This window comes from Coregonus clupeaformis, chromosome 27, assembly GCF_020615455.1.
Source record: "Coregonus clupeaformis isolate EN_2021a chromosome 27, ASM2061545v1, whole genome shotgun sequence".
In the NCBI taxonomy this organism is placed as follows: domain Eukaryota; kingdom Metazoa; phylum Chordata; class Actinopteri; order Salmoniformes; family Salmonidae; genus Coregonus; species Coregonus clupeaformis.
Genome location: NC_059218.1, coordinates 10,680,373 through 10,695,375, shown reverse-complemented (window position 1 = coordinate 10,695,375; position 15,003 = coordinate 10,680,373). Strand labels below are relative to the sequence as shown.

Here is a 15,003-nt window from a genome sequence, read left to right as displayed (position 1 = left end):
AGAAGGTTCCTCACAACCCAGATGATGATGCATCAGCCGATGTCTCGTCGTAGGTGACCCAAGTAGCCATGGGAAGACCAGGACCGGACTCTACGCGTCATGTTTGTTGCTTTCATGGTCAGCCTACTCATTGCAGCTATTGTATGGGTCCTGGGAGGAGCAGAACAGCACAGAGCGAGAAGTGGCCACAATGCAACTGAAGCACACAACACCAGCATAGTCCCACGGCGGGACTTAAATAACATGCTTACTTGTAAATGTTCTTTAAATTTAGTCTCAAAAGGGAGGAATGTGGTGGGAAATTACAAATTAGACATGCTATGCTGTTTGTTACTTAGAATATTGTATGTTGTTATATGCTACTGGATTTTCTACTGATACAAATGGTCTTTATGTAACTTAGTCATGTGGCCAAGGGTCGTTTGGGGGTGACCACTTGTCTGCACTCTATGCCTCCACCCATGTCTTCACACATCTGCTAACTGCCACGTAGACAAAGAGGTTGTACTTTTCTATAAAAGCTGAAACCCAACTCTGTTCATTGGGCTCTTAACTCTGCACCATTGAGTGATTGTTAACCCCTCCAGATTTGCAAATCTTATAATAAAGTTGTTGTTTGAAGAATCTACAGTCTCTCTTCCTTTTGGTTAGAATTTCCATGTCAATTCTGAATTTAAATAGATTACATTTAGATTTTTTGATGCTGGCCTACACACAATACCCCATAATGTCAAAGTGAACTAATGTTTTTAGCATTTATTTAAATAAAAAGCTGAAATGTCTTGAGTCAATAAGTATTCAACCCTTATGTTATGGCAAGCCTAAATAAGTTCAGTAGTACAAATGTCCTTAACAAGTTGCACAATGAGTTGCATTGACTCACTCTGTGTGCAATAATATTGTTTAACATGAATGACTACCTCATCTCTGTACCCCACATAAACAATAATCTGTAAGGTCCCTCAGATGAGCAGTGCATTTCAAACACAGATTCAACCACAAAGACCAGGGAGGTTTTTAAATGCCTCGCAAAGAAGGGCACCTATTGGTAGATGGTTAAAAATTAAAAGGCAGACATTGAATATTTCTTTGAGCAAGGATCAGTTATTAATTACACTTTGGCTGGTGTATCAATACACCCAGTCACTACAAAGATACAGGTGTCCTTCCTACGTTGCCGGAGAGGAAGGAAACTGCTCAGGGATTTCACCATGAGGCCAACGGTGACTTTAAAACAGTTAGAGTTTAATGGCTGTGATTGGAGAAAACTAACGACGGATCAACAACATCGTAGTTACTCCACAATACTAACCTAAATGACAGAGTGAAAAGAAGGAAGCCGGAACAGAATAGAATTTTACAAAAAATGCATCCTGTTTGCAATAAGACACTAAAATAATACTGCAAAAATGTGGCAAAGAAATTAACTTTATGTCCTGAATACAAAGCATTATGTTTGGGGTAAATCCAACACAACAGATCACTGAGTACCACTCTTCATATTTTCAAGCATGGTGATGGCTGCATCATGTTATGGGTATGATTGTAATAGTTAAGGACTAGGGAGTTTTTCAGGATAAAAAATAAATGGAATGGAGCTAAGCAGAGGCAAAATATTGGAGGAAAACCTGGTCCAGTCTGCTTTCCACCAGACAATGGGAGATTAATTAACCTTTCAGCAGGACAATAACTGATTTCCTTATATGAACTGTAACTCAGTAAAATCTTTGAAATTGTTGCAAGTTGCATTTATATTTTTGTTCAGTGTACTTTCTGAAAGAACTTTATATATAAAACATTACTTCACTACAATCCATCGAAGAAATTTCAATTACATTTTTATTTCAGCTTGGTCTGGGTTTTCTGTTTAATCAGAACCGAATTGCACCACCTGAACCTCTTCAGTAAATACCACCCCCTCTCACATGTGACTCGTTTCAGGAAACTAGGTGTATGTCGCACGTCACTACTTCACAGGAGAGGCATTTTAATGTAAACATTATTTTTTAAAATCAAAATACATTTTGGGGGCAGAAATGCCTTTTGGAACATGTGAACTTTCATGTGCCTTAATAACAACCTTGTATGCCATCTGTAAATATGAATACATTTGTTAAATTACGAGCCTAGTTGGTTTAGTCACAGAAAAATAAAGGAACCTTCCTGCTAGCCATGATTGGCTGAGATAATGGATGACCTGGACATGCCGAGAGATGAGTTTGAATTGGTATGCCATGTAGCATGCTTCTGTCTAAAACATGAGCTGCTCATTATGTGTAGGTAATCCTTTCCCACACAGCTTATTTTTTATTATAATGAAGAACTGCAAAAGTGTTGCTCTCCAATTTCTGGAGGACTGAGTTTTGAAATCAGTGGAATGCCCAGTGGAGACAGAGTATGATAGCTAAGGAGATGGAGAAAATTCTGGCGTTTGATTGCAAATATGCAGAGGGAGTCTAAAAGAAAACACACAGAAGGCTGTTGTATAAAACACCTGTCTCCGGATTACATCTTCAAACTAAGGGCAACCATGGCATCTGTGACAGAGAGGGAGAAGTGTTCATACATGTATACGGGTAAGATAGTCTAGCTAGCTACATTTAAAGATAATGTACATTTAACATTTTGTCAGAAAGTCGTTTTCATTGCAAGTTAAAGTGTACTGTTAGCTAGCTAGCTAAAGTTAGCTGGCTGGCTTGCTAGCTAACGTTATGTGTATAATCTGTGTTGTAATATTATTCATATCTCAGATCCATTTGCATTGCTAGATATAGCCTAATGTTAGCTAGCTAGCTAACATTGAACATAGTTGGTTAGCTACCTGCAGATTCATGCAGGGTAGTAATGTTATGAGTTGGGATTGTGATTAATTGTTTAGCTAGCTAGACATCTAAACAAAAGACTCCATAATGCAAGTAATCATTTCACTGTACCATTTACATGTTCTGTATCCTGTGCATGGGACAAATCAACTTAGATTTCATTTGATACAGTGTATGTTTACCAGAGACGGTAATGTGAAGAACAACATGACCTCCACCAAAGTCAAATCAGGATACAACGTTAGGCCAACGAGACAGTGTCCAAGTTCAACATTGCTCCAGTAGAATGCCCTGCTTTTATTTTGTCACACTCACAGCCGTAAGCTATTTTCTGTCATTAGCTCTCCATTACATTTACATTTACATTTAAGTCATTTAGCAGACGCTGTTATCCAGAGCAACTTACAAATTGGTGCATTCAACTTAGGATAGCCAGTGGGACAACCACTCCCTTTTTCCCTCTTTTTGTAATGGGGGGGTAGAAGGATTACTGTTATACTATTCCAGGTATTCCTTAAAGAGGTAGGGTTTCAGGTATCTCCGGAAGGTGGTCAGTGACTCAGCTGTCCTGGCGTTGTGGGGGAGCTTGTTCCACCATTGAGGTGCCAGAGCAGCAAATAACTTTGACTGGGCTGAGTGGGAACTGTGCTTCCATAGAGGTAGGGGGGCTAGCAGGCCAAAGGTGGATGAACGTAGTGCCCTCGTTTGGATGTAGGGTCTGATCAGAGCATGAAGGTTAGGAGGTGCCGTTCCCCTCACAGCTCCATAGGTAAGCACCATGGTTTTCTAGTAGATGCAAGCTTCAAGTGGAAGCCAGTTCAATGTGCGGAGGAGCAGGGTGACATGAGAGAACTTGGGAAGGTTGAACACCAGATGGGCTGCAGCATTCTGGATAAGTTGTAGGGGTTTAATGGCACAGGCAGGGAGCCCAGCCAACATCGAGTTGCAGTAATCCAGACGGGAGATGACAAGTGCCTGGATTAGGACCTGTGCCGCTTTCTGTGTAAGGTAGGGTCGTACTCTGCGAATGTTGTAGAGCATGAACCTGCAGGATCAGGTCACCGCTTTGATGTTAGCGGAGAACGACGGGGTGTTGTCCAGGGTCACGCCAAGGTTCTTGGCACTCTGGGAGGAGGACACAATGGAGTTGTCAACCGTGATGGCGTGATCATGGAGCAGGCAGTCCTTCCCCGGGAGGAAGAGCATCTCCGTCTTGCCGAGGTTCAGCTTGAGGTGGGGATCCGACATCCACACTGATATGTCTGCCAGACATGCAGAGATGCGATTCGCCACCTGGTTATCAGAAGGGGGAAAGGAGAAAATTAATTGTGTGTCGTCTGCGTAGCAATGATAGGAGAGACCATGTGAGGATATGACAGAGCCAAGTGACTTGGTGTATAGAGAGAATAGGAGAGGGCCTAGAACTGAGCCCTGGGGGACACCAGTGGTGAGAGCACGTGGTGCGGAGACAGATTCTCTCCACGCCACCTGGTAGGAGAGACCTGTCAGGTAGGACGCAATCCAAGAGTGAGCAGCGCCGGAGATGCCCAACTCGGAGAGGGTGGAGAGGAGGATCTGATGGTTCACAGTTTCAAAGGCAGCAGATAGGTCTAGAAGGATAATAGCAGAGGAGAGAGAGTTAGCTTTAGTAGTGCGGAGAGCCTCCGTGACACAGAGAAGAGCAGTCTCAGTTGAATGACCAGTCTTGAAATCTGACTGGTGTGGATCAAGAAGGTCATTCTGAGAGAGATAGCAGGAGAGTTGGCTAGAGATGGCACGCTCAAGAGTTTTGGAGAGAAAAGAAAGAAAGGATACTGGTCTGTAGTTGTTGACATCGGAGGGATCGAGTGTAGGTTTTTTGAGGAGGGGTGCAACTCTCGCTCTCTTGAAGACAGAAGGGACATAGCCAGCGGGTCAAGGATGAGTTGATGAGCGAGGTGAGGTAAGGGAGAAGGTCTCCGGAAATGGGCTGGAGAAGAGAGGAGGGGATAGGGTCAAGCGGGCAGGTTGTTGGGCGGCCGGCCATCACAAGTCGCAAGATTTCATCTGGAGAGAGAGGGGAGAAAGTCAAAGCATAGGGTAGGGCAGTGTGAGCAGGACCAGCGGTGTCATTGACTTAATAAATGAGGATCGGATGTCGTCAACCTTCTTTTCAAAATGTTTGATGAAGTCATCCACAGAGAGGGAGGAGGGAGGGGGAGGAGGTGGAGGATTCAGCAGGGAGGAGAAGGTGGCAAAGAGCATTAACTGGTAAATAATGATCTTGTTGTGAGTTTATTTTCCTGTAATAACGAATACAAATTCATTGTCAGCTATATGATATGGTCATTATTTGAACTGACTTAACGTTAGCTAGCTAGCTAACAAGCTAGAAACGAACCAAAACACTGTTTAGAAAGTTGCTTTTAGTTGCCTGGTTTGCTAGATTGACATGTACTAAATTCATTTTTAAACGGATGGGTATATTGGTGTTAAAATACACCAGTTATGCTATTTTGGACCACTAGGCTGCTGATGTCATGCAGCCTGTAGTTTTTGTGTTTATACAACAACGAAAAGTTTGATGTCGGACGACAATTGAATGTTCATGATGTCACTGCGACAACTGTCTACAGACATGTCGATAGACGTAGTATAAACCAGCCTTTAGTCTTAAAATCTTTGGTTGTTTAGTACACTACCACACTCACTCTGTTTAGCACATGGCCTCACGTGAATACTTAAAGAGATGGGTGGGGCCAAGGCTTAAGAGGGTGTGAATTATGCTGAATGGGTGTAGACAAAAAGCTCTCCAGTAGGTAACCAAAACATGCAAAGGCCATTTTCTCAAAAGTGAGGTTACAAGTTTATCAACTTTCAAAGCAGAATTACTTTTCCATTTTTCCTCAACTGTACTGTATCATATACCATTTTATAGGTCTGAGTCTCTACTTTTAACCAATGTAAAAAAACACAATTTAAAATGTTGCTATATAAGAATGAATTGAGCCGGTCGGTCACATATCAGTCTTTTACAAGAGGCCAAACAGAACCACAACCGCTGTCATGGAGGACTGGGATGGAATCAAAGAGCGGTCCTATTGGGGGGACCTTGTGGTCACCTCAGTTGCAATGGTGTTGCCAGAGAGACAGTCTCAATTTGTATATGGACCTTGTTGTTTGTAATGTTATCTATCCATCAATCCACTGTCATATTGTGGTTACTGAGTGCCCGCGACCATGGGGCCCTATTATCATGCAGAATACTGGAGAGAGCGAGAGAGAGAGAGAGCGAGAGAGAGAATCCATCACAACTTTTTAATTTTTCAGTCTCTTTCTCCTCTACCCCTCTATTTCCCCCTCTCTCATCTCTGCCTCTGGGTGTGACTGTGAGGAGGAGAGAGAGGTAATGATTGTCAGGGGGTTCCAAGGACTTTGGGTCTAATCCAACAAAATGGCCTCCAAAATAGCTGCCAAAGCTGCGTGATTTATCCTCTGTCATTGACTCAACTGTTATCAAACACTGGCCATTCTAACATGCTTATAGACACATTATCTGGCAAAGCTAGCCACTACTCTATCAGCAAGCACCAGACCTGGGTTCAAATAGTATTTGACATCTTTCAAATATACTTGTAGCGTTTTCTATATCCTGCCTTTAGTGCCAAATGGGCAGGACTTTGTATTTTGTTACAGTTCTATTGGTTCTAGTGCACCAGGCAAGCTCAATCAAGCCCAGCTAAAGTATTTGCAATTATTTTGAGTAGTATTTCAACCCAGGTCTGCAGAGCATCAGAGGGGTCGTATAAACCAGATAACCTGCCCTTCAGTGAGCACTAGAGTGGGGGTATAAGCCAGCCAGAAAACAGGTGGCTGTGATGAGTTGTGATGGGATTATGTTTATAGAGATCAGTGGCGGTCAGTGCCGTTTATGATGAGGGAGGACAATTTTATTTTTCATGAGCATGGCCTTATTTCTATTACAGCATGTTGGATGACTGTCATTCATTTTCCATTCACCCAGTTCAATGTAACGTCGATAGGTTTAGGCCACTACATGATACTAAAATGTTCCCTATATCCCTCATGGAGGTTGCTACAACCTAGCCTATGAATGAAAGTTTACAACGTAGGTGCACACAGGTCGAGATAAACATTTGAGATGACAGACAGTGACACATGGACAGACAGTGACACATTCAATAACGCCTTACACACTCTTGCCTGCATCTAGCTTATCTAGGGTATAATCATTAGTTCAACAGTTGCAAATGAGAGTTTCTATTGGACAAATTCAGGTATTTTTATCCCAGTTTAGTTTGCTTCCGTTTAAGACACATTTTCCAACAGAATCAGCGTAATGAATACACCCCTGATCACGCATAAACACAGTTCACTTTCATAGCAGCCACGTTGTATTCATTCTCGCCTCTATGCAATCTCCTCCTCTCACCTTTTCCCTTCGTTTGTGGACTTCAATGAACAACACAATCAGCTGTATGTGACCAGGTGAAAAAAATTATTCTAAGCCAAACCATGTCATAACCGCTACACACAGCCTACATCGTTGTCCCCATATTAGTTAAAGTAATGTCCTAGTCAACATAGCTAATATAACTGCTTAGTAAGCAGTTACACCAGCTCGCCCCGGTGGCAATACATTTATGAAACAGAAAGCTTACCTTGACTTGGAAGAGTTCCAGTGTTGCGTTGGATAGTCATAGCCAGCTAGCTGGGCCGGGTGTTTGAGTAACTAAACTAGCCAGCTGCATTCGCTAGCTAAGTAAGTGAAATTGAAAGTGAAAAAAAAGTAAAAAATGTGTATTGCTTCTCCTTAATTTTTGAAGAAATTAATTTGTTCAAAACTGTTCAACTATTGTCTTTCTCTCTCTTTGAGTCAACTACTCACCACATTTTATGCACTGCAGTGCTAGCTAGCTGTAGCTTATGCTTTCAGTACTAGATTAATTCTCTGATCCTTTGATTGGGTGGACAAGATGTCAGTTCATGCTGCAAGAGCTCTGATAGGTTGGAGCTCCGGAAGTTGTCATAATTACTGTGTATGTCTATGGAAGGGGGTGAGAACCATTGAAGTCAATGTACCAAGAGGAGGACGGAAGCTAGCTGTCCTCCGGCTACACAGTTGTGCTACCCTACAGAGTGCTGTTGAGGCTACTGTAGACCTTCATTGCAAAACGGTGTGTTTTAATAAATTATTTGGTGACATGTGAATAGATTTAGTATATTTTTATCTAAAAATGATAACTTTTTCAATGTTGTAAGAATTTTGATTTTTATGAAGTTCACTGAGGAGGACGATCCTCCCTTTCCTCCTCTGAGGAGCCTCCACTGATAGAAATCAAGGTCATTCATTAGACCGTGGCTGCTTCCCAAATGGCAACCTATTCCCTATATAGTGCATTATTTTTGACCACGGCCCATAGGGTGTAATTTGTAATGCAGCTGATCTCTGTAAATACGTACATTATGGATTTAATAGCTGAGAGGCTTTATTCCTCTAGAATCAACTGGATGTAGAGGCTTAGAAAGAGGTAGGAAGTGGAAAGTATTGCCCTTAGGAAGTACATGTGTTTATAAAGGGGGAGGTTATGTAATATCTCCTTAGTCCTTACAACTTTGATTTACACATTAGTGGATAAGGAGGGTGAATGCAGCTCTGCAGATCAGGGACGGTTTTGAGTAAGTATGGTCAAACTGAGTTGGTCAAATTGAGTTGGAGGGAACGTCCTTTGGGTAATAAGACCTTAAAACATTTTCTAAATGTTTAGATGCTCCCTTGCTTCTCATTTCACTCTCCCTTACACCAACAGGCTCACACACACCAACACTTCTACAGTACACACAAACAACCCACACACTGATGCTCACACCTACACTTACAACCCACAAAGACTTACTAAAGCTCATGGACCATATTGATGTAATAAATATTTCAGAAGTTATTCCACTACATCCACTGTGTGAAAGGTGAGCTGTGTGTTGAGCACGATGCACACGCACACACACCTATTCAGATAAGAAGATAGGAAAATATACACACACATACGCTCAGACATAAAAATATACAAGGGAACATTGTATGAATGCACCCCACCTTCCACAAACATCCAAAGATCACCCATCTCCTTGGGTATTATATGCGCCAAGTCCCTCAAACCACCTTTCCCTCTGCCCCCTCCCTCTGCTCTCTCCCTCTCTCCCCTCTGCCTCTGCCCCCTCTGCCTCTATCCATAATGAGGCGTTCATCTGTTTTTATTAATTTTTCTCTGGAATAAACATTCTTCTCTTCTTCACACTCTACATTCATGAAGCATGCATTGTTTGTGGCCAGGCAAGAGGAAATTGATTGTTTTGTGTCAGTGTGGTTTTCCATCTACATAAAATGCATGTGTCAGTGAACGTATTTCTGTGGGGATTACACAATATTAGATCACATTCGGTTTGTTTTATGTTTCATTTCAGAGGAGATATTACCTCCTCACAGCAATGGGGTGTGCATGTTGGAAACATCGGATTGCGAGAAATGGGGATGGAGAGAAAAGGGGGAAGGAGGGAGAAAATAGGTGAGTAATGATGAAGAGCATGGGAAGCATTCGGAAGAAGAGGACAGTGCCTCTTAATACTATTCTGTGAGATGGAGCAACAGTGGTAGAGGGAGGAGAGGAGAAGAGGAGGGAGAGAGGTGGGCCAAACAAATGGCACCTCCTAGAGTATTCCCTTGAGGTGCTTTCATTTTGCTTGAACATTTGCTACGTTGCGGAACGGTTTGAACTGAACGATACATTTCCCCAAAACGTTCTTGTACGTTCTCGAACAGACTTTGAGGTACGTTTTCTCCCGTTTGGTGGGTGTTGCGAGGTGTGGCTTGCAGCAATGAGTGACATAATTAAAATATTCAACTAGTTGTCTTTTCAAATAAAATATATCTGTGTATGAAAGTAATTGAGATATTTTAAATAGTATTTGAACTCAGGTCTGAGTGGAACCAATACTTTTTCTCTAGCCAACATCAGCCAGACAGCAAATGTAAAACCTGGCCACACCTGCATCCACTAAATGTTTTATTCACTGCAGCCTGTGTTGTAAATTATCTTTCCTGGCATAGAACCAGGAGCAAATGCACTGCCTTTCAAGCCCCAGGGTCCCCAACATTATCTATTGTGATTCTCAGTGAGTACTGTGCCTCAAATGAGGTATTAAACCAGGTCATCCCTGCCCTGCCTGTCCGCCCTGTTCATCTGTCAGTCATGTTTTTCAGTCAGTCTCTGTGCTGCATTAAACCAGTGTCCCTCAACCCCTCAGTATACTGACACAAGCTGGGACCTGCTGTTATGACAGACAGACAGACAGACAGACAGACAGAGAGAGAAGAGAGAGTGATAGAGAGACAGAGGGAGGGTGGGAGGTCTAAAAACATTATCATCTCCTCCTCCTCTCCTCCTCCTGCTCCCTTGTTCCTCTGTGGATGAGTCATTATCCTGTCTCTCTCTAGAGCTAACCTTAGAAGATGTATCATGATACTGCCACAGAGTTCAGAAGGGAAATCAAAACAGAGAAAGGCAGGGTGTAATACTGTAAACTGAGGTAGTGGTTGTTTTTTATGGTATTTGAAACAAATCAATTATGAGTCTTGTTTTCTTTTCAGATCTATAGCAGAGAGGAGTGAGTGTACAGGGAGCAACCGAGCCAGGTTTGAAATTGAAACTGTAATTTGAATTTAAATCTGGTATTATCTTCCCCGGCACTAAATGATTCATTTAGATAATCCTTCACTCTGTGATGAATACAAGGGTTTTGCAGTGTCTACTAACGAGAAGGGTGTAATGGATATTTGCCGGATTGGTGTGGATGAAAGACAGCGAGCGAGAAATGAGAGGAGGTGAGAGAGAGAGAACGAGGAAGGAGAGAGCGAGAGGAAATGTATGTGATTGCACTCTTTTGGGTAATGAGGGATGTATTTTGAGGTTCCAAATCCCAATCCTCTCCATCCACCACTCCTAAGAAGTCCTTCCAATATATTCCAATTTTGCAGCAAATTCTTAATTGTCGGACTATTCTAGATCAGGCTGGCAATTTCAATGCCAAAGACAAACAGTCACAGAGTAATGTGCATGTACACAAATCCCTCTGTGATTGTGTTTTCTTCAAAAAAAATGAATTGCTGTCAGAGCAGGACAGTATCTCGTTGATGATTTTTACATTTGTAATCCCCTCGCTACGTTAAGAAAGAAATACAACATTTGTGGATTGTATTGGATTTTGGGCAATTTTCCACCACGTTGTCAGTCCGCTTTGTCGGCCATGTATTTGGTTGCTTTAAATCAAAAGCGATGATGTGAAGTGCTATGGTTATGAGAAATTGTTAGAACCTCTGATAAGTGATCTTGTTATTTTAGAACAGCATGGCATTTTTCTCTCAAAGTTGAGAAGAAGGGTAAAAGGCACAGTTCAGTGTGTTGTCGCTGACAACCTTGGTGCGCATGGTATTGCAGGTTTTGTTGAGAATTTCACAGGGACATACACATGCAGATTCTGCACTGCAGAGAAGTTAGAATTTCAGACCAAATAAGTTAGAACTGGAGCTTTCTGTCAAAGAACTAAGGAGATTCATGCAGGCCATCTGAGGCAGCTTAAGGAAAATGTACTGAACAGCTATCATGGTGTGAAAAAAGGTTGTTTTGTCAAAGCACCTCTCCTATTTCGATGTGACCACTGGTTTCCCCCCTGATATTGTTCACGATCTCTTTGAAGGAATCATCCCTCATGAGCTTGCACTGTGCCTTAGTGTATGCTTCACAAAAAAGTACTTAACGTTAGCAACTTTGAACAAGTCGATACAAACTTTTCCTTTTAAGTGGACTGACAAAACTAATCAGCCTCATTCTGTGCCACTTACTTTTGGATCAAGAAAAACTGTTGGAGGAAATGCCTATGAGAACTGGAGTCTGCTAAGATTTTTCCCTTTCTTGATTGGACAGAGAGTTCCCTTTGAGGAACCAGCATGGCACTCCTTAACAGACTTGAAGTGGACCTTGTTACACCTATTCATACTGAGGAATCCATTGCATATCTTGACTAAGATCTCAGAGCACTACTAGTTGCACTATGGACAATGCGATTTGAAGTCAAACACAGCTTCTTTAAGAGAGTTATGCGACACAACGGCTGCTTCAAAACTGTTCTCCTTTGAGTTTTAGACGGCACACTATTTGAACATGTTTAGACTTCACAAACCACCTCTGCAAGTAACAAATGTGTCAAAACTTCCCATTGATGTTTTAAAAGAGGAAATCCCACTTCCTCCGAGGCGGAACTACTCAAATGTAGATACAGTTGAAGTCGGAAGTTTACATACACCTTAGCCAAATACATTTAAACTCAGTTTTTCATTACTAGGATTAAATTCCTGACATTTAATCCTAGTAAAAATTCCCTGTTTTAGGTCAGTTAGGATCACCACTTTATTTTAAGAATGTGAAATGTCAGAATAATAGTAGAGAGAATGATTTATTTCAGCTTTTATTTCTTTCATCACATTCCCAGTGGGTCAGAAGTTTACATACACTCAATTAGTATTTGGTAGCATTGCCTTTAAATTGTCTAACTTTGGTCAAACGTTTCGGGTAGCCTTCCACAAGCTTCCCACAATAAGTTGGGTGAATTTTGGCCCATTCCTCCTGACAGAGCTGGTGTAACTGAATCAGGTTTTTAGGCCTCCTTGCTCGCAAACACTTTTTCAGTTCTAGTATAGGATTGAGGTCAGGGCTTTGTGATGGCCACTCCAATACCTTGACTTTGTTGTCCTTAAACCATTTTGCCACAACTTTGGAAGTATGCTTGGGGTCATTGTCCATTTGGAAGACCCATTTTTGACGAAGCTTTAACTTCCTGACTGATGCCTTGAGATGTTGCTTCAATATATCCACATAATTTTCCTTCCTCATGATGCCATCTAAATTGTGTCAGCATGTCCTGTCTTAATACTACATTTCTTTAAAGGACAGAAAACGCTGAGTGAACAGTGTCTTACGTTAACTAATTTTTGTCTCTGTATATTTGTTATGTTGTCTCTTGTAGGACAGCGAGGCTGACGAGGCTGTGAAGGTCTTGGAGCAGCTCACCCAGCATCCGCCAGAGGACATTGGTGTAGTCATCAAAGGTGTGGAGGTAAAGTGAATGAACTGACTATAGTGGCATCTGTTGTGTCATACTTCTGGGTTTGATACAGTATATGGACTTGACTTGTGCTACCCAAAGACACTCCATTTCACCTTTGAAGTGTTCCAGAAAATACTAATGAAGCTTGATCAACACAAGATGTCTCCCAAAGTGCAAAATCTGTTTTGCAAACTACAAAGCACAGAGTAACAAAAACCATGTTTATCTCTTCTTATGGGCTTTATTTTGGTTTTAGAATTGTAGGATTTTCAGCTCCTCACAGTGCTTGTAAGGTCACTCCGACAAACAAAAATGAACCATTATGGACCCCAACTGTTGAATATTCAATATAAATGTAATGTTTTGTAGCTATACATGTTTAAAGTTAGAGATCAGATAACCCAGGCTGGCTTTGCAGGTAATTACTACGGGGCACACGTCACCAAACAGGGAAGTGACTAATGGACTATTCCACTAACAAAGACAACAGGGGATATAATTGTCCACAGTCTCCATTCATGAGATATACCAACTCCCCTCGTATTATACCAATTCTCGTTAAGCAGTTGGAGCAAGATCTTGATTGGAATGGTCAATTTTTCCCATTTTAAATAATGGTTGATACGATCTCCCATGTTCCCTTCCCACTAAAACTGAGTCTCCCCCCGGTGCCATTAGAGAACTCGGGTGGAAGCGCCCTGACTCCACCCATTCACGTGTCTCTGGTACTCCTTTCTTGTCAAATATTGTTGAACGTGTCATAGAACAGATTATTGAATGTTACCACTGGTCTCTACTCACTGTGTTTAAGGTAGCTCCTACAAACTACAGTTTTATTGAAGTTACAATATGACTACCTGGAAATGTTTTTGGGATTCCAGGTTTTGTTCATTCAGGTTGTCATTAAGGAAAATGCAATACCCAACTAGTGTGGACAAATTGTTTTGTGTACATTGAAGGAGTTGTCTTTCTTGAGCTTGCACAATAGTTCAACACAGTGTTTTTGATCGCTTGATGAATCAGTTATATCTTCCAAAGTGCAAAATATTTTAGGACTTAAGGTGATTTTGTTTAAATGAGTTATAGCTTTTACCTCTGTAAAACACATCTCTCTCTCTCACTTTAACCTCCCTCTACCCCCGTATGTCCCTGACCTCTCACTCTCCTATCTCATCCTCCTCTCTGCCCACACCCTCCTCTCGCCTTATTCTCTCGTACCCTCCTCTCCCACCATCTCATCCTCGACTGGGCCAATCCAAATTGTCCCCTAAACCTACGCCCTATGCAGTTGTGAAGATCTGAGAGGATTTGTTTGGTATTTAAGCAATATGGTATAACTTCGACCTAATGAGGCAAGGTGGAGCTATTACCAGATTGATTACACCTGTCAAATCATTTAAGATCTGCACAAGTACAGAAGGCATAGGTGATGATTTGACTGGGCCTCTGCCTGTCCAAACTCTTTCCTCATCCTCTCATCTCTCCCGCTTTGTCTCCACTCTTGTAACCCACTACACTGAAGAGTTTTGTGTTGAGGTTTTGTTGCACATGCAGATTGTGTTTGTCACGCACTGACCTTTAATGCCTGTTGTTTCTTGTTGGTTTGGTCAGGGTGTGAATTTCTATGTGTACATTCTATGTTATTGTTGATCTATGTTGGCCGGGTGTGGTTCCCAATCAGAGGCAGCTGTCGATCGTTTTCTCTGATTGGGGATCATACTTAGGTAGCCTTGTTGACTCTTGTTTGGCGGTAGCCAATGTAGCGTCATGTTGCGTTTGTTGTTTTGTCGTATGTTAACTTAATGAATAAACATGTATGCATTCCACGCTGCACCTTGGTCCAATCCTGTCCTCAACGAGCGTGACAGTGTTGTTGTACATGCAAGTTGTTGTTCTACATGCATGTTGTATTGTTGTACATGCAGGTTGCGTCCAATAAAATGTTTCATTGTGAAAGACATTTTAAGTTTTGATTCATACTTTGATGTTTTTGAACCAACCTAATATTTTGATTTGCAGGAAC

General features: G+C 41.8%; 1 protein-coding gene across 3 annotated transcripts in view; it reads left to right on the top strand.

The window, feature by feature from the left end:
- The window catches only part of LOC123482012 (U3 small nucleolar RNA-associated protein 25-like), a 60,424-nt gene that overhangs the window by 5,074 nt on the left and 40,347 nt on the right, over nt 1-15,003 (top strand). For 2 of the 3 annotated variants that reach the window (XM_045208035.1, XM_045208034.1), the window contains exon 2: nt 12,900-12,989. In XM_045208035.1, the coding sequence (XP_045063970.1) occupies nt 12,900-12,989 (90 nt within the window). Of the gene's footprint in view, nt 1-12,899; nt 14,030-15,003 lie in introns of those variants that run through there. The other variant, XR_006657512.1, reaches the window with a different exon arrangement.